This window comes from Mytilus edulis, chromosome 5 (assembly GCF_963676685.1).
Source record: "Mytilus edulis chromosome 5, xbMytEdul2.2, whole genome shotgun sequence".
In the NCBI taxonomy this organism is placed as follows: domain Eukaryota; kingdom Metazoa; phylum Mollusca; class Bivalvia; order Mytilida; family Mytilidae; genus Mytilus; species Mytilus edulis.
In genome coordinates, this window is record NC_092348.1 from 27,749,894 (window position 1) to 27,771,682 (window position 21,789).

Genomic DNA, 21,789 nt, shown 5'->3' on the forward strand with positions numbered 1-21,789 from the left:
AAAGCTTCTCAATGATCCAAATTAGTGTTTGTCAAACTGCTATATAACCAGTGTAATTTTTCTGATAAAACGCTTGGTTCAAATTTTTTAAATTTTTTATATTTTTGTAAAAGGGTCAAAGTAAATACTTTGTCAAAATTTTATGAAAATTAAACGAGCCAAATTAATTTTAGTGAAAGTGTTGGGTACCACCTTAAGAAGCCTAACATATATTTATCTTAAAATATCCCGTACCAAGTCAGAAATTTGTTTGTGGTGATCTAATAGTTCTTTTCTTTGTATGTTGCATTATCGTTTGTTTTTGTTGCAGTTAACGATTCCTAATTTATTTTGTTTCTTGTTATCCTCGGTTTTAGTTTGTAACCCGGATTTTTTTCTCTCTCAATCGATTTATAACTTTTGAACAGCGGTACACTATTGATGCCTTTCTTTATACAACACAGATGAATAACAAGTTCAAACAAACACACAAATAAAGCTAACAAAGACAAAATAAAATTGTTGTAGTTCCCCAGATAGATTAGCGGATCGTGTTCAACATATGGCACATAAATGGATTATTACATTGTGTATGTTTAGCGTGTTTTGCGCTTATGATTACTATAAGATATCCCATAACTTTCATGTATCATTTTTACTTTCATCGGAAATTGTTTTGACATGTTTTGATACGGTATATTACTGAAGATATCAGTTTTAACAAAAGCAATTGCTATAAATGATATGGATCCCTGGATTTGAAACTGTATTAATTAAAAACTAACTAAAATATTTTGAAAACATGCATTTAGAAAATACTAACTGCCGATGGCTGCTTGAAATGAAATGTCTACAAAGATCTTAGGAATAACACCATTCAATTCATAGTAATTTTCAATTATTTTCACTGCATTACCACATTTTGTAGTGTTATTTTCTATAAGTACAGGCAATACTATGATTTCAACGTTCAAACATCATCTGTTTACATTATACCTGTTTAAATATTAAAGTATAATGAACAAGCTCACGATTATATTACATTGACGTTATTTCAGTTTCATATCCTTATTACCAACATTACTTTGTGTAGTCATAAGTACACGTCCGTGTTTTTTGTCTGACTAGAGGTCAATATACTTTAAAGTAATTGACAATTATCGGTACTATGCAAATGTTGGTATTACATGGGTTCGTCAGTCGATAAGAATTATTGAGTCTATTTCGGTTTGGCATGATCAAATAAAGAATGAAGCTTTGTCTTCACAATTAATATCAGATGAAATATTTTTGGAAACTGATTTCTTTTAAGAATGTTCGTGCTAGACAAAAGTATATACCATTTGAATATTTATGTCAAGAAGGCATTCTGAAACTATGAATTGAAAAAAAAATAATTACAAGATGATGGTCAAACCAGAAATGGGATTTAAGATTTGTGTATGATTATCACTACAAATATCGAAACAGATTTTTCAATATTAAAAAAGAGGGACGAAAGAATCCAGAGTAGGAGTCAAACTCATAGATAGAAAATAAACTGACAAAGCCATGGCTAAAAATAAAAAGACAAACAGACAAATATTAGTACAGAAGACACAACATAGAAAACTAAAAACTATGCAACTAGAACCCCACTAAATCTTGGGGTGATCTCCGGTGCTTCGTAAGGGTGATTCGTGAAAAGGGAAAGGGTATTGTAGTTACGACATAAGGAACATATCCGATATCATCTGTGAAACGGTTATTCCATAACGGTCAACCAACTCGTGATGGCGTCCGTAAAATTGACGAAGGGATGATTTCAACTTCCCATGTCTGTGTAGCAACATCCCAGCGGCATCATCCTATGGAGTATATGTGTCGCAATTGATAAGTTACTCTAGAGCTAGCTCAAATTACGTTGATTTTGTTGAACGAGAAATACTGCTTTCTCAAAAGTTGCTAAGACAGGGCTATGAATCAATCAAATTAAGGTAATCACTCAAGAAATTTTTCGGTCGCCATCATGAGCTGATTTGCCATTATGACAAAAGTGTGTCAGAAATCATACCTGATATTTTCCCTCAGTCATAATAACCTTCCATCATTACCGAACTAAATAAAGAAATAACACGACGGGTGCCGTATACGGTGCGGGAATTGTTGCCTTTATTTACCATTCCGGAGCACCTGATTTCACTTTCGGTTTTTAGTGGAGTTCGTGTTGTTTCTTATTTATTATTCGTAACTGTTGATGTAAATGTCTTTTGGTTTAATGAGTCTTTGTTAACTCCTTGGTTTTGATTGTTATTGTCTTCCCTAATTGGAACTCTTGGTTTAAAAGCTTCCATGTGAGAAGTAATCCCCTATCAAGGAAATCATGATGGCAGATATATATTGTCTCCTGCATAAATTGTCTCATTGGCAGTCATACCATATCACCTTATCTTTAAATAGTCCACCACTACCAAGGGCAACACGACAAGAAGAGATGTAATGACCATTGAAATAACATCAAATATAGTAGAATTATATTTAATTGAGTATTTCACCGGTATTTTTGTTATTCTGCTTTTTTTTTAACAACTAACGAAATGAAAGTTTATGATGAATAAAACTGCTGTAAAGAAAAGATAGATGTGACTATTGCCAAAGAGCATCACTATACAAAAGTCTAATTAAATTTGACACAAATTCGTTTAGATAAATAAAATTATAATAGTCTTTAGATGAGGAAAATATTAATAATCCTGATTAAAGAACTATTTTTTTTATATATTTTACTTTTGTTCTAGCTGAATGATTCTTGCCACAACGTATGTGATCATCATTTGCTTCTTACATACTGGTATAACCTTGACGTCATGTCGATTATAATGTCTCGATAATTAGACATTCAGGCGTTGTTGCCTGTAGTTAATTAGATTTTCTCCGTTCCGAGTTCATTGACTATTTTGTTTCGATGTAATATTACAAATTTAAAGTACCATTGCGTTTTATCTGTTTCGACCTGTTCTAAAGATATTTACAAACATCGAAGCATTAAAAGAGAGATAAGTCAGACAGAATAAGATATATAAAAAAACACCTTTATATAATACTCGATTTAAAATATCGATACTCTTATCTGTCTCGACCTGTATAAGTGATTTTTACAAACAGCACAGACATTAAAAGAGAGATAAGTCAGACAAAATAGGATATATTAAAAAAAAACCGTTTATTTAATGATCGATTCAAAATATCGAAACTCCTATATGTCTCGGTCTGTATTAGTGATTATTACAAACATCACAGACAAAAAGAGAGAGATAAGTCGGTCAAATTAGGATATATTAGAAAAACGTTTATTTAAAAGCTTGCTTCAAAATTTGATACGGAGGTGTCAATAAAAAACCACGCACAGTGACGTATATATTTGCTGACTTTTAAGTTATTTGACTTTTGAGGAAATTGCCTCATTGGCAAATATACCACATCTCCTTGTTTTCCTATACTCCACTACGACCAAAGGTAACACGACAAGAAGAGATATAATGAACATTGGAAAAACATGAAATATAGTAGAATTATATTTTTTTGAATATTTCTCCGGTATTTTTTATTCTACTCCTTTTTAAACAACTCACGAAATAAAAGTTTATGATGAATAAAACAAATTTGGTGCTTTTTATTGTTAACTATGAGGTACGGATTTTGCCCATTATTGAAGATAGAACACACGGTGATTGTCATTTGGTATCGCCAACGGCATTCGGTCTTTGGTTGAGAATCGTCTCATTGAAAATCATACCGCATCTTCTTATTTTGATGTTCAAAGATAATGGTCTGAGATGGAAAAGAATGGCAAAACAGTGATGATATGATATCAGTATACATGTTTACATTATCTTTTGATATTTGCAGCTGCTGTCATGATCTTGTGTCTTTTAATCCTGGTATCTTTTGATGAGTTTATTTAAAGTGAAATGGTTTGCAAGATAGAATTACATGCTTTTTAGTTCACTCATCTTTTTTAAGTATGCAAAGATATAGATTAATGAATTTGTTTATTATTTTCGGTGAATTATTCATTTTTTCATTAATGTACATAAGATCAAAAGCATCCGTCAAAGTATTGTGTAAAACGTAAAATAACAAAAATACCGAACTCCAAGGGAAATTCAAATGCCAAATAAAACTCAAATACACCAAACGAATGAAAATCAACTGTCTCGACTAAATTTCACATTTGTCTTGTCCTTTTTTCCGCCTTAGCCCAAAATAAAGCAATTATAATCAATCAATCCTTTTACATAGAATGTAAGAAGATTGGTGTAAATGTTTCTCTCCAATTTTACTACGTATACTCTGTGTCAAAAAATAGAACATAAACAAAGTTATATCACAAATTGAAGTACTTGCAACTTCATGCTATAATGCATTACTGGCACGATTCAACTGAATTGTTTTTATGCCCTCAAACGTTTAATACCTTTGGAGTCCAAACTTTCATTTCTTGGTCATGCCTGCTTGTAGTTTTCCCGAAACTAATGGCTTGCACACAGAAAGTTTGTTCTAAAACATCGGGAGGTATCAATGTTAAATGATAAGAAAAATTGTTTTTGTATTTTATTTGTCGTTTAACTGTTTCTAGTCCAATTTGCGGTGACATCATTTCGGGATTTTCCAATTAACTTATATAACTAAATAAGAAAATATTACAGTTTTAAAAGTCGTGACGATTTGTCTTCGCTTTTTTTCTAATGACAAAAGTCTGCAGAATAGATTACTCTCTAAACTTATTTGGTTTACAGCATTGAAACCTTAAATCCATCTTTCAATATACTAGATACATATTTGACTAATGTAAAGATTAATTCATTGAATATACTTCTAAAATTCCAATACAAAAATTGATAAATTACAATTAATCTCCTGTAGTCAGATAAAGCCTATAATATTATTATAAAATTTACTTTAATCAGTAGCGGTCTAATATGGAGGCATCATCATAAAACAAATTCACTTAAATCTACTTACTAGCTGTAAGCTTTGCAATATTAACAGGAATTTGAATTTTCTACAATCTATATAACTAAAGCGCAATATGAAATTGGAACAAAAATACTTTCTTTTAGTGTAATAAGGAGAACACCTCGCGGAAAGTCCTTCATTTCAACTTCTAGTGTTCTGGAAATGTATTGTCGATAAATTGTACAATAACATGTAGATAGTAAAAAAATGATTCATCAATTTAATACATAAGCATGTTTGTTGTCATTGCGCATGAATACAACAGCCGATACATGTAGCTATTTGTAATACAGTTTATATAACAAATAACCAGTAAAATTTTAAAATGGCAGTATACAATATACTTGTACAAACAAGATAAACAATGCAATTTTCTCTTGAAGATTAATTAGTCTTCATTCGATAATAATTTGACGAAAATTATCATACAACTATCAAATCTGGATTTATATATGTCAAGTTAATTGTATATCATGCATGTTGATCAGTATATGCTACACAATTAAAAATATTATATAGTTTGCATACTAGACACAATAGACATATCTTTTAAACGGAAAGTTCATCATCAAATTACAAAATCAAAAGCCAAAACACATAAAATGAATTTGAACAATTGTCTTATTTCTGACTTAGTACATGCATTTTCTTTTATAGAAAATGGTAGATTGAACCTGTTTTTGTACAATTGTATGACAGTAGCATGAAATTCTACTATGTTAACAACAATATGTTGGCAAAACAAATAGATATAAAAGTAAAAATGTATAACGTTGGGGTACATCAGTCTACATTATGTTATAATCTAAATCATTATATAAACAGAGAACTTAATTAACTTGGTTTAAAATAATTTATTTAAACGTCAGTGAGGTAGCAAAGTATTTGATATTTATCCACTCGAGACAGTAAAGTTTTCAAATTTAAAACGCGATGTTTGCCGTGCGTTTTGAATATTCAAGATTCAACTGTCTACAGTGAATAAATTGTATAGTACCAGATTTAATGTTGAAATCTGTGTTTTTTGATGATTTTTAGGTGATAAGTAGAAAACTTCAATTCTTCTTTTCGAACGACCAGCAAACGACATGACGTCATTAGGCATGGTCACCATTCTCATGAAGTCACATAAGGAATTATAGAAGAAAGCAAGAACATTTGAAGTCATACTTAAATTTTTACTAATAATAAAACTGAGATCAAACGAGCCACACTTTGAAAAAATAAAATTATCAACAGGTCGGGAAATGAATTTATCAATTAAGAAAGTTATTCATAGCAATCATAGAATACAAATCAATTAAAAGCGTACCGGAAAAAGTTATTCAATAATTTTTAAAGATATCCTCTTTTCATTTACTGAGGCAGCATTGAGTTGGTTTTTCAACTTCAGCATATCAATTAATATGAACTACTCTTACTATACAATCGCAAGTAATTTGAACATATATGTAATGGTTGAATATCAGACCATTCACTGTTGGACATTGAAAAATACATTTAAGTACTGCAACAGTTGATATGGCCTCAATGTTAAATATAATGATGTCCTAAATTTCTATTCAGTTTGATTTAAACCTTCATTTGCTATAAACAATCATTTTGTATTGACTTTTCTAAATTATACCCAAACCCCGATCGGAAATAGTAGTGAAAAAAATCACAGTTATCTCTCTTAAAAAATACATTATAACAGATTGTATTTATTTCCTTGTCTATGTATTGCTTTTACAATTCGGAAGACATACTGCTGTTAACTATTCTTTCTTGGAGAACAATTTGTTCTTCCGTATGTACATCACTGTCGTGTTGACTCCTTTTATTTTTCTTCCACAACTGACGCCTGCGTTCTTCTTCCTCGTATGTATATTGTCTGCCTGGTATGTGATATGAACGGGGAAAAGGTGGAGTTGATAAAATTGTTGATGTCGTGGAAACAGATGTTCGTTTATTACTTAAATAGAAATTTTGAAATTAAGGTATAACATAAAGACAAAGGAAATCATTTCTAGTATGCGCATTCTAGTCTGTGGAACTGAAGTAAAGCATATTATTACTGTGGTATAAGATTTCAATTTTAAACGCAAAAATGTCATTTATCAAGTTTATGTGGGTTTACAATGCAGGTTAAACAATTTAAAAATGAACATTGAATTGTCACGAGCCAATTATTTGACCAAATTGATTCACATCCTTCAAATGTTAGCCAATAGTCTATTCTTGAACGGGGACCTGAAGTTTCTGCACGGGCGCCACTTATAGACCCGAGAGGTTTTTATGTATCAATAGAACAGGTGTTTTTGTTGCCACAGTTTTGTGTTATTAAGACCTTGTTTTTAATGGGTTTGTTTTAAATACTATATTGTTTAATCTATGAAGACATATCCCTCTGAGATAAAGGTAACATAGCAGATTCAATTGATTTATTTCAAATAAGCCCAGCCCAGTACTATTACGAATTAGCGATCAATACGATATGTCTAGGTCTCAACTACTACGGGACGTTTTCAAGGTTTTAAATCTTAAGAAAACAGAATAAGTCACTACTTACGTTAAATTCTCATGTTCCATAATTTGGTGTTTTGCAGGTTCTACTATTGTATATTTTGTAATTTCATAGTCTTTCCGTTCTCTGAAATAAAATAAATATTGTTAGCAAAAATTGCATTTACGTACATCAGCCGAAAAGATATTCAACAATATTATCTGGATTTGTACTTACCATAGGTAACATGACGGATGCCATTATTCAAGCAGAATCTACTTGCCTTTCAGGGGAACTTGAGATCAACCGCATTTCAGATCAACCACATTGTTGATAGGGTATGAATTCGTCAGGTTTTTTATGGTTTTCCATACATGTTATATTTTGTGGTCGTCGTTTTTCGTGTGTTTAAATGTTTTTCTTAGAAATATGACTTTTAAATTCGAAGTTTTAATTAATAATTAACACAATTATTATATTTTCATTGAACAATATGATGATGTTTTATTGTATGTTTGACAATAAGTCAACTTCAGTTCTATTCAGTTTCGTAATAATTTGGTTTTCCCACTTTTTTGTTTCGGTCATCATTAATGATTTTTGATAAAACTGATGTCTTTGTTAAGTTTTTGCTTTGGTCATGTGCTTTGATTTGGCAAGTTGTACTAAATAAGACTTTGGAATCGTATAAGAAGAAACACATCCAGTAGACATGACTTTTTCAACATCGCTTCCAGTTATTTAGATCTTTTTCATGTTTGTTTGATAGTACCAATACCATATAATTGACATGGGCTACTATCCTCGTATGTATCTAATTTGATTTTCCTATAAATGTTAGTTATAATTTTTGATTGGTTTATCAATATGCTAATTTCGTTCAGTCATTATCAATTGTTAAAACTCGGATAATTACATGCAATGATAAGTAGCAAAGAATAGTTCACCTTTCTATAATGGCAATTTGATACATTAGTTTTGCTTTACGTTTTTCTTTATATACTCCAGCACCAGATCCACAACAGCATGCACAACAACCTATAACAATGCAAAAATATTTATCAAAAGCTAAACGGAATATAAATATAATGTAGTATAATTATCACTAACAATGAGCTAAACAACAAGTGTACTATATGTAGTAGGATATGAGTACAAATCCGGATAATCTGAGATCAACCCACTGGTCTGATCAGTGTTTTCTAACTACGACTTAAGGTTTTTGTTCAAAATAGTGGTATGTAGACTGTCGTTATTTTTTCTTGTCATTGTGAATTTTGACTAACCTCTATTATATTCCTCTCATTTTGTATATTCTAAACCATATCGAATTTAGGTTCAAAGAAATTACCATTTTGTTAAGTTATATTAAGCTGAAACTGTATTATCATCGCTAATTTCTAAGTTCGATAAAAACTCTGTATAGATGTTTTAACTCATCTTTGGAAACAAAACACTTAAAGGACACAGGCTTTTTCGACTAATTTATGATGAAAAATATTAAAGAAATTAGTGGAACTTAGACCTTGATCGGAAAAAACCGTTTCATGTAGGATCGTTTTTGTGTTACGTACTTTTAATTGTCATTTTGTCTGAAAAGTCTACGAAGGTCAGTACATATATAAGAAAACTTGTGTAAGTGTGTACTAATGACCGTGCTAAACAAAGAATACAGTTTCGAATATGGCTTTTGTCTTTTAGAGGTTTTGCGATGTTAGGATAACATATAAATGTCTTCTAAGGTGAAAAGTGTTAAAACAGAGATACAAATAATTGTTTTACCTTGTAATAATCCACAAACTAATAAAAGTAATAAAAAGAAAACTATTCCGAGAACAATTGAAACAATTTCTCCCCATGTCAGTTCTGGTGAAGATAATGGTATGACTGTTTGCAAAGTGTCTGAAGCTGAAATAAAAAAAATACAATGTATTTATTGTATTCATTACAAAAATATGAAATCTAACGGATGTTCTGAATAAGTACCAGTTACCGTCGGTAAGGAAGTTAAAGTTGAAAGAAAACATAAAAAAGAGGCGAAAGATACCAGAAGGTCTATCACTTCTTAAGTCGATATTGATCGTTCCTGATTAATTTAAACACATAACATGATTTTGCTCTCCGAATTTATAAACGATGCTATATTTTATTAATTATTCTGTATTCGGGTGAATAGTAAAGTTGAAATTCGCCAAAGATATATACAATATCGACGTAGTACTAATAAAAGATAAACATACCATTTACAGCTATCGTTAGACCGACTGTTTGTGGTGTCGTCAAAGTCTGGTGTCTTACTTCGCATAATATCGTCTGCCCATCATTGGCAGTAGTAGGAGCCCAATTTATGGAACCAGTCACTATATATGCTTTTGATGAAGTGTCATATTTTGAAACCACAGTTATATCGTCAAAATGTTTGCCATCTATTTCCATTGAAATACTCGGTGCATGGTACCCATTTATAGATGTACAAATCCAGGTACCAGATTGTCCTGATATCAGGAATGATGGTCCATTTATTACAGGAGGATCCGGCGGAACTGTAAAACAGACAATTGATTAACACACAGGAATTTAAAAGTCAATATCCTAGGCAAAACATATATATTATATAGTACTACAGATTTGTTTAAAACGTTAAAATGATCTGGTTTTCGTTCATATTTTGGAAACGAGTAAGAAATAAGCTTTCAGGAGGAACATAACGATAGGCTATAATATGATAGATGCAAGTTGTATAAACATTATAAGTATGGTAGTTTATGGACCTTTATCAACATATATTTTCCCTACCTACAATTAAAAAGAGATTATACAGAGAACAAGATATAAGAACAGGTATCGTCCACATCTAAAATAGATTGGAAAGAGTGTCGTCAAGTCACCAAAGATGCTCTTTCCTCATTTTGTAAAAAATGGTGTAAACGGGAAAAATCTGATAAAAAATCTCTTGATTCTGTATGACTGTGGTAGATAAGAGAATATCACATTTTGAAAATAATTTAGAAGTAAATAATAGAGTACATAATACACCTATTTCCAGAATAAGAAATAAACTTCAAATACTTTTAAAGCGGTTTGTGTTTGTACCGGTCGACAAAGCAGCCAACAATGTGGTGGTGGTATGCCGTAAGTACTACACGGACGTTCTTAAGAATGAAATTTTAAATTCATCTACATTCAAGTCCATCCGCTCCACAGAGAGTCAAATAGTTAACAAGCATATCACAACCACATCAAAGCTTAAGGCTTCTTCTGAACATTTGAAGGTCCCTACTATGTATTGGCTACCTAAACTACACAAAAAAACATTTAAATATCGTTTCATCTCGGCCTCTAGTAAGTGTTCTACAACTAATCTTTCAGTGCTCTTAACTAGTTCATTAACTACTATTAAAGAGCTTATCATAAACTGTTGTAATAAAATATATGAACATAGTGGTATAAACCATTTTTGGAGTGTACAAAATTCTTTGGATGTTTTAGATAAATTACGTGCTTTTGATGGTCCTTTTGATTCTGTTAATAGTTTTGATTTTTCTACTCTTTACACTACACTTCCACACTATCTTATTAAACAAAAGTTTTCCTATTTAATTAAATGGTCGTTTGGTTAAGCTGAATGTAGATATATTTGCTGCAACTCATTTAAAGCCTTCTTCTCAAATGAGAAAGGTAAATATGCTAGATATACTTACTGGAGGTGTGATGAGATGATTGAAGCTGTTAATTTTCTCCTTGATAATATTTATGTACGTTTCGGCGACAAAGGTTATCGACAGGTTGTAGGTATCCCCATGGGAACTAACTGTGCCCCTTTAATAGCAGACTTGTTTTTGTACTGTTTCGAATCACAGTTTATGACTAAACTCAGTAAAGACCCGTCGAAATTGCATTTAATTGATAAATTCAACAACTCTTACCGTTATCTTGATGATATTTTTTCGTTAAATAATCAAGAATGTTCTCAATATACTGCTGAAATTTACCCCAAGGAACTTACTTTAAATAAATCAAATTTGTTCGGTAATAACTGCCCTTTCCTGGATTTAGATATTTCGGTTTTAAACGGGAAACTCCACACTAAAATTCACGACAAAAGAGACGATTTTTCGTTCCCTATTGTTAATTTTCCATTTTTAGATGATGATGTTCCTTTGGCACCATCTTACGGTGTTTATATTTCACAACTTGTTCGCTATGCCCGTGTCTGTTGTGACGTTTTTGATTTTAACGAACGCAACCTATATATTACTGGTAAATTATTAAACCAGGGATATCGTTACCATAAATTACTTAAAACCTTTACTAAATTTTTCCATAGATATAAATATTTGGTTTTGAAGTTTAGTTGTACCTGTAGAAAACTTATTTCAAACGGGATAGCACATCCTCATTTTTACGGAAATGTTGTTAACCGTGCCCGGAAAATTAGAAATGATCCATGTAAACTTGTCGCTCCTTTAAATAAACTTATTCTAAAAGGTTACCTATTCAACACTGTAATAAGATCATTGAATATTGTTTTTATTGGTAGAAATATTGATTTTGTTATCAGTAAATTAAAAGCTAACTAAATATTACTAGCATGTTATATACATATACATATTTATGGATCTGCAATCTGTCGATACCTGTAACTTGGCATTGCACAAGGTCATGTTTTTCTCTGGCTGTTTATGACGTCTTTACACTAAATCCATTGGATGTTGGATGTGTACGGATTGATTGTTTAGTCTTAGATGCATGATTTTTTTATTAGTTGTCAGTGGCTTTGAACTAGCTGTCAGATAACTGCGAGTACTCTCAGATCTGTTCATTACGTCTTTTTGTGTCGGGATGTATAAGTACCCGGCCACGTCTACTTGTATTTTTGTCCATCTGATGAGTTAAGCCTTTTTCAACTGATTTTTATAGTTCGTTCTTATGTTGTACTGTTATACCACTGTCCCGGGTTAGGGGAGAGTTGGGATCCCGCTAACATGTTTAACCCCGCCACATTAATTATGTATGTGCCTGTCCCAAGTCAGGAGCCTTTTATTCAGTGGTTGTCGTTTGTTTATGTGTTACATATTTGTTTTTCGTTCATTTTTTAAGGCCGTTAGTTATCTCGTTTGAATTGTTTTACATTGTCTTATCGGGGCCTATTATAGCTGACTATGCGGTATGGGCTTTGCTCATTGTTGAAGGCCGTACGGTGACCTGTAGTTGTTAATGTCTGTGTCATTTTGGTCTTTTGTGGATAGTTGTCTCATTGGCAATCATACCACATCTTCTTTTTTATAGGTAAATAAATGTCCAACTCATTTAAAATCAAAGTACCCCTGTCTTTTGTTATATATGAGTCTTTGATGTGTATGTTGTGTGTTCAACTTGTCATGTTCGATTGCTATATATAGATACATATTTATTTTTTCTTGTTATTCTGTCACTTTTGAAAAAAGTATATCGTTATACTTACTTAGAAGTTCCACATAAAATGTTCTAACGAGAGCATTTTGAAGAACTTTATTATCCACCTGGCATTCGAAAACTTTCAGATGATTATCTCTTGAAGCAATAAAATCTATCGTTGATGTAGTAAACCCATTTACTGTCGTTTGGGTTGTATTTAATTTAACATCACCTCTCAGCCAGGTCAATGTCGGAAATGGGTCACCGCCAGCTGAGGAACATGTTAGTGTAACATTATCATTTAGCAAAATTTCAGATGGTCCAGTTATGGCAGGATTTCCTGGAGGAACTAAAATTGATAACAACGTACATTTAGTTCTTTCTGCATAGTATATGGTAAGCCGTTTGGGTAACATAAACACAATGTAATTTGACATATTAAAGGTATAAAATGGAGATGAAATTCACGAAATGTTGACCTTAAATGCGGAGTTATTAACAAAACATGCTAAAATGGCTACAGAGTTTCCATGTAAATTAAGAACTTTTTAGATTCCAGGAAACATCACCTTCAGTGGTATTTCACAAATAAATCTTGTAGAAGAATGCTTATTGAGACAACGTACTTAGATCATTCACTGCTTTATAGAAAAATGTAATAATTTTGACAAAACTTTTTAAATCTTTTTCCACAGCGCAATTATTTTGAAGATTACTTCTTACATAAAATACGTTAGGGCTATCTTGCGAATTTGCGTTCATTGTCATTGGTTGCTGTGTATCTGACAAAAACTAAGGGCAAATTTTGAACAATGCTTTTTCTCGATTATCGCAAAAATGAGTGGTGTAAACAAAATATCAAGTTACTAGGGGGATTGGCTACCACAATCATTGCAATTTCAAATAAACTATGTTATTTTGAATATGGCTGTACGGTGACCTATAGTTGTTAATTTCTGTGTCATGTTATCTCCTGGGCAAAATTGTCTGATTGGTAAACATACCACATATTCTTATGTTTATATGTAAATTATGACAAGGATTGTTTGGAATGACTCACTTATAATACAAACCCTTGATTATGATAAAAAAAAGAGTTTACTTTCACATACATGAAAACTGAAGATTGCATATTTTCTTTATGTTTTGGGGTTGTTATTAACACACTGTTTATACTTACTCTGTCCATAAATTGGTACAATTATCAAAATCACAAAATAATACAATGCATCAGCCATTTTTGTTTGTTCTAAAGCCTTTGTTGATGTATGTGTTCTATACTTTTTGTTGCATTGAAGTTAACAGTTTCTGTAATAAAAAGAATATGATTATAAAAATAACAAAAACATAAACCATACATGCTATACATACTCCATCATTAGATATTAATGGACAATATAAACTTTTTTGTGATTCATTTAAAAAACGTGCAAATAGTTATTTAACAAACTATCTGTATGTTACTTCCGACAAGTTCTTATACTTTGATGTCTTTAAACGTGTTTAACTTCGACTATATGGATTTTCTTACCACGTGTATTCTCGTCCCCGTTTCAGAAGTCAGTTTCACCAAAAAAAAAAAACAAAGATTGATTGTAAGTCATGAACAATTTAGTATACTTACTAAATCTTTGTCGTAAGCTGTTTTGTGAAACCGACTCCAAGTGTTTTCGTAGTAAGATTTTATTTGTTACTGGCATATTTGCCGTGCATCATTAACTTGCTTTTATACCAATAACTTTATATTGGCCACTCATGTTCCTGAAAATCGTAACTCTAAATGATAGTTTGATTGGTTGGTGTCTAGTGACAAATGTTTCATGCATGTGCTGGACGGGTACAAATGAAAAATGAAATAAAACAGGCAAACAAAACAGTTGGCAAATATATTTCAAAGATCAGGATTTTCCTACCAAAACGCGCTGTTCGTTCAAAATCTAAGAAAAAAGCGACAACTCTTTCTTTTTCTTCGGTTATATTTCTATGAATATCTCTATTTTTCTGTGATAAATCCGTCCTTAAATGTCGTTTTGCTATATCAATAAAAAAACAAAGTATCGATCTAGCATTTTTATTGTTCAGCATAACCAATTTTTAAAACGGTCTTAAAATTAGTAATGAAGATTTCCGTCTGTGTTTATGATTTAAGAAATATGTCAGCATAGTATTGGAATAGATGAAGATAAGTTGATGTAAATATGCATTGATCCTTCACATTCATTTTCGTTTGTCAGTCTGGTTATATTCAAAGTTAATGACACATATAACAAAAAAGAAATGTGCATGGCATACTAATTGTATGAATTATAAAGTAAAGGTAATGAAAAAAATAAAGGAAGTATTAAGTGTTCTTCATTTCATTTCATATTTTATACATAAAAAAATTTACAACCCACATAAGAGCTTTAGTTCTGAAGAATGACATAGAGCACTAAAATCCAATTTAACAAATGTAAGTAACATTCTACATGTAATAACCATACAATAGAAAACGAAGGACAAGGAGCATTAGTTCATGACATTAAAACCGTTAATGTAGGAAACTCAACTGGTATATTATGATTATATACATTATGTAATGATTAAGAAATCAATTTGGTCAAAATTGAATGGAAGATAATGCTCGAAAAACATAACACGAGAACATTATATATTGTGGAATCTTTTTGTGTTTTGCTGTGAACATGAAAAACGACAGCAACAACCACTAAAGTATTCCATCCTAGCTCAGTTTCACTTTCAAAATGTTATTTAAATAAGACATCATAAAATGAATACCCCTATAAACTACTTGATCTCTATGTTACATAAGTATACTTATAACGAGCAATGAATTGCTTGGTCTGCCAAATACTCAAACATTTTCCAAATGATAATCATCCATTACATCGGAATTTAAAAATGTGAGACTCTATGAAACTGTCGAGCTACTTTCTCGGGAGTTATTGGACATGGTGGTGTCTATCAGATGTGAACGCATTAAAATCCCTTAGAACTTCTCTAATTAACAATGAGCGTCGGAGGAGAACAAAACTGTATGATAAAAGAGATTCCAGCTATCAAAGGTTAACTTTCTATATCTATGTGGGATCATTTCATGATCAGCATCGACTGCAGATGGAATTTTTTTTTCCATTTCTAACAATATGGCATGATATGCGTTTCCGATCATGACTATCTTAATAGAGGTTTACTTCAAAAAAGCTTTAAAACCACGAAGTAAAGTCAACCACCACAAAAGGGAACATTATTGAGACAAGACGGATCAAATTAAGAACTAGAAATATCTAATCAAGTTACCTTCCACTCTAGTTGTTGTAAGCTATTTAATTTATTTTTATAGGACGCTCAATTTATCATGTTCATGATATAATTAAGCCAAATGTATGCATCATTTCCTCATACGTAAAAGCCATGATTCCGAAAAATTAAAATAAAAAAACTTTTGTTAAAATTAGTCACATCATTCCAAAAGTGAACGAAATATAAAGTTAAATTGAAATGTTAATAATGATCGTCATTGAGTAACAGCTTAGATGTAATCCATTGGTTCACTGGCTGTGTACTATGCATTATTTACATTGATACAAAAACAATAAACGAGTATTTTGTCTCATTTCCTTATAGACTGTTCTTTTAACATTAACATTTTGATTCCACTATAGATTTCCAACCTGATGAATTCATGATATGCAGGTGTGAAGCCTCGTTGTATAATATGCGTATTTTCCTAAAAAAAAGAGCATTTTGAATTGATATTTTAATAAATTCAAATATATTTCTATATGCAGGAACAGGAAGTCTATGAATATAAATGACTTTTCATTGATATCATCAAAACATATACAGAACCATGGCGATATGTAAGGAAACGTTAGTAAATATTGAAAATTAAAGTTACATTAACAGGTATGTTTACTACGAATAAAGACGTTCGAATAATCTACAAAATATGTAATCAATAGAATATAATTAAGGTTGACGTAGATACTCACGACCAAACAAATCTAGCCAAACATAGCTTCTACTTTTAAAATGAAATCCTTGAAGCACAGACACAGGATTTTCCTCCTAGCGGATAATGAGTAAAAACCACACAACAACAACAAAAACAGAGGGTGCATAAATCCAACTAAATCAAACAGAAAATTTGATTTTGTCACGGGTTTTGGTATAGTTTTGCATACATCTAAACTACGAATAAATAAGGCTTTTTTTTTATATAAATATGAGATATTTATTGTTTGTGGCCCCTTTTAGTCTTTAGTTATGGCAATCAAACACAACTTCACTCGATTAAAATGAATGGTCAGTTTTTTTGTTCCTTTGAAATCAAAATCAACGATACCGAAATGATTTTTTTTATAATTTTAATGGATCTCCCTATTACATGTGTAAACTTATATATCAAACACTGTGTTGCTCGGTCTATCAAATACATTATCAAACATTTTCCAATTGAACATCATCCAGTCTATCAGTATTCAAAATTGGGCTCAAAAACATGTTGAACTACGTATACGTTCGAAGGATGGATCAGGACTGGGGCGGTTTACATAAGATGTTATTGCTTTAGAATCCACAACATTGTTAAGTTGGCAATGAGGGTCGTCGGAGGATAAACCTTTAAGACAAAAAATGATGATTTTAGCTTTCTAATATAAAACTTTCAATTTCTACGTGGCTTCATTCCTGCAACGCCTACGTATGGAGCGTATATAACAACATGCCAATTATTGCGTCTCCTATCAAGACTTCCGTGGTAGATGTTTGCTTCCTATAATGTAACTTTTAAACTAAGTGGTACTATAAAGTCATTCATTCCAATATTTTACGGATGCCATCATGATTTTGTTGATCGTCATATATAATTTGTCTCATTGATGATCTAGGTATGTTTAAATTGTCGTAGTCACAATCCCGTTCCTTTTTCCTTGACTTTAAAATTTTCGAATAAGACTGATCACTGATGTTTACTAACCATGGCATAAGAAACCAAACAGATGCATCATGGGGTACAGAATTTGTGACTGTGTACCCTTACGGAGCAACTGAGTTCACCCCATTTTGATGAGTTTTTTGTTGCCTAATCGTCAGTGTTTTGTTGAATGTTTCTTTCTTTTTGATAAAGTTTCTATTTTTGACATGACTTTCTCTTAATGATTTTGATTGTACATTTGGTGACTTCTGCCTCTTTTTTAGAATACATATAAGTTAACTTCTCCACTGTACATAAAATTTACTCAACTACTCTTTATATTATTTTCCCTTTGTCTTAACATAGAATCAATCATTTTTTTTAAATCTAAAAAATCGAATACTAGTAACAAACGAATGTACAATCTCTAACTTGAGGAAAGGGAAAATCATTCTCAGAAGAAAAACAAATTGGTTTAAAATGTTGCAGGAAACAAATATCGGTACAGTGCAAGTGTTTTCAAAAAACAGCCAAAAGTTATTCATATTAGAGCTAAATGTTGTCCTCTTTTTGCAAACTTTCCCCCTTTATTCAGACGTATCCGTTCATGGACTTCTTAAGAAAAATGAATCTTAGATGTAAGATATTCCATGTATCGCTTTTACCCTTGTCATCTGACCGTTTGATATTGGTGGAGAAGTTAAGTGTATCGCTTTAAACATTTTACGGACGCTTTTACTCCTTTTCGTTTTTAAAATATCATTTAGAATAAAACAAACACTATCAAAGGATTATTATGGGAACAAGATAACGTCCGATAAGAACTAGAAATGACTAATATTTCTACTTATAATACCTTCCACCCTAGTTGGTGGTATATATTCAATTATTGTCAATAAAAAACGCAAGTCATTGGGTCTTTATGAACTCACCACACCCAAAAAAGGGAATCAAGTCATATTTCTTCAAAGCCATGCTTCAGATATATCAAGAAAAAAACCTCGTTATGAATTAGTTACATCTAAAATTAAATGAAATATAGATAATTATACTTCTATTCAAGTCGTGATTTTCATTAAGGAAAAGGTTTTATTTAATTAATTGGTCCAATGACTGCACATAGAACTGATACAATGTAACAGTTACTAAAATATGCCATATTTACATGGATACAACCAAAACGAAAACTTCATCATATCCGTTACGACTGTTTATGTTCCCAAAAAATTGCGTAATTTTGGTCATGTTTGCTTTCTTAATGTATTCAACATTGATATTACACTTAAAATCATACTAAATGTTTGACTATGTAAACACTGCTAAAGTTCTGTTGTGAAAGTTTGTGACCACATAATATTTTAAGTTTCCCAAAAAAATATATGTTAAATGAATATTTTGATATATTTTCGATGTTATGTAAAAATCATTTATATAAACAGATATATGGGGTCTATAAATGTGTATTGCTTTTCATAAAAATCATCAGAACATATTTGTAATCATTTAGGTATACAAGGAAATAATACAAAAATGTTGAAAAATAAAGTTTTTATATTTACAGTTTGGTTTACTACGAATAAAGCGAAAAAAATTCATAATATGCAATGTAAAATTTAAAGTGAGTGAGAACATAGATACGAACATAACAATAAAAATATGACAATATATCACCTACGACATGTCCGACTATGTCAATTTGAATGTTGCACTAGACAAAAAAAGCGACGGTCATTATTTGTGTGTTATAACTTATAAATTGTAACAAGTTGCGTATAATGTGTTTCCATACGTTTGCAAACTCACATTGAAAGGTTTTGTTGGGGAGTCCCGTCAATATGGATAAAGATGACAAATTTGTATTTCTTTAATAAGTGCTATTTACGTCCGTTGACACCCTAGGAATGCAACCTGCAAAACTAATTGCAACCACAAATCTATTTCACTTAACTGACCTGACATTTTCATATTAAATCCGAAGACAAAACCTACATCCAAATTGAAATAAAGACCCTAGCAGGGTAGATGAAAAGTAGTACAATTAGTTCACACAGGATTTCTTTTAATTTACCACTTTGATATGTCTATAGTCTAATTTAGTTTCGTACCCTTCAGCAAAATACATTTTGAAAGAAAAGCACACTCGAAATGTAAACTTAAAATAAAGTTAAATAGTATATTGGTTTAAATCTAGTTTTTTTTTCTGATTCAGTGTGACTTATTAATCATAAACTCATCATAGATACCAGTATTGTAATTTTGTGTCAGTGACGCTAGAATAAAAAAAAACAGTTAAAAAGGCTACATAGAGTACGAAGTTGAAGAGCATTCAGGACCAAACATTCCTGAATGTTTTGTCAAATACATCTAATTAGGTTATCTATTCCTGAGGTAGAAAAGCCGAAGTATTTCAAAAATTCAAAGTTTTTTAAGTTTATTTAATTCATTAATAAACTTACCTTATCTTAAATTTACTTCCACTTTCTACACCTCTCACTTTGAAGTAATAATAATTAAACGCCTAGTATTTAAATGTTTAAAGAGTAATAACATGTAAAGACCATAAAACCATAATGATGAAAGTTATTATGATATAAACAAATAAATAGATAAAAAATATATGTCACCTAATTATTTTGACATTGTGTACTTCAGTTTCTATGATACAGTGTTGATGGTATTCTATTTATGGAATGACTTTATTACTATACTATATATAAAAATATTAATTTTCGCGAACCATTTAGGTCACGGAAATTCCAAAATATGGCATCAGTAAGGAGAGTTGTGCAAATAATGTGAATACACAGAACCCCCATCCAAACTTGCTTTAACTAATAGTATTCATCTTTTTCTATTTTATATGTACTAACAATGTTCCATTTTTCTATAATTTCGATTAAAATATTCCAAAATCTGAGTAAAATTAGATAGAATTCCCCAAATAAACATTGTCTGATTGGTTGAAGTACTGTGGCGTCGATGCTTAGCATAATAAGCCTCGATGTAAAGCACACGCTTCACAGGAAGAAGGAGAGTTTTACAAATAATGTGAATACACAGATCCTCCATCCTATTTTTATTTTGATGGAAATGTTGCAGTGTTCATCATTTCTGTTTTGATTCTGCTCACAAAATTCCATTTTTTCTATAATTCCGATTTAGATATGTGGAACCCGCAATAAAAATAGATGGCCTCAATCACGTGGTTTCAATGATTTAATAGCAACGCAAAAAATTCCATTAATCATGTTGTACTTTGTTACCAATCGGAACTACTCGGCCTTTCTGGTTGCACGAGGTGAATAGCCGAGTAGTTCCGATTGATGATTGTTACATAAGCCGAATCACACATACGATCTTTGCGCTCAAATGTAGTTCTTGGTGAAGTATACAGGTAACTTCGTTTACGAAAATTTATACACACTTTTTCATTAACATATTATCAGACTTTTGCATATTCACGTTTTTTTATGCTGAACTGTAGTCGAATTCCATTCTATACATTTTTTTTTACGTGAAGCAGTAGGAGTAAGAATATTTTTTCGCGCCAATTTAAGCAGTTTCATCACGAAGAACAAAATTATTTATTGTTATTTTCGTGAAATTTTAGTAATATAGTTTATCAATTAGAGAATTTTTTGTAAGTATTACTTATTCATGTTAAGGTTCTACTGATTTGCTTCTCTAGACCTTTTTGACGGTCCGTTTTATCCCATTTATCTCAATACTATCTCCGATGACAGAAATGTCAACTCGACCTATTCGTGTCGAAAGTGAAAATCCATCTATTTGATGAAATAATTTTTTCTTCAACGGTTCATGCATTATTTTTGTATTATTTGATAACCAATCACATTCATGTTGCATGTTTGCATGAAAATGGTTATGTATTGGTGAATTGTAAGGGCGATGCAACATGCGAGGTCAGTGCGCGATCACGTGACATTATTATTTGTAAACAAACATGCTCCACGTGTAACACGTGTCTGGATTATCCTTTCAAAGTGTTGTG

General features: G+C 31.2%; 1 protein-coding gene across 1 annotated transcript; it reads right to left on the bottom strand.

Annotated features, from left to right (window-relative positions):
* Positions 1-4,559: 4,559 nt before the first annotated feature.
* On the bottom strand, positions 4,560-20,293 carry LOC139522346 (uncharacterized). The gene is made up of 8 exons (XM_071315877.1): positions 20,234-20,293; positions 14,040-14,167; positions 12,927-13,208; positions 9,703-10,005; positions 9,245-9,370; positions 8,410-8,500; positions 7,529-7,609; positions 4,560-6,931 (listed from the first exon to the last, which is right to left on the bottom strand). The coding sequence occupies exons 2-8, from the start codon at positions 14,095-14,097 to the stop codon at positions 6,706-6,708; spliced, it is 1,167 nt and encodes a 388-aa protein (XP_071171978.1). The 5' UTR covers positions 14,098-14,167; positions 20,234-20,293; the 3' UTR covers positions 4,560-6,705.
* Positions 20,294-21,789: the final 1,496 nt, after the last annotated feature.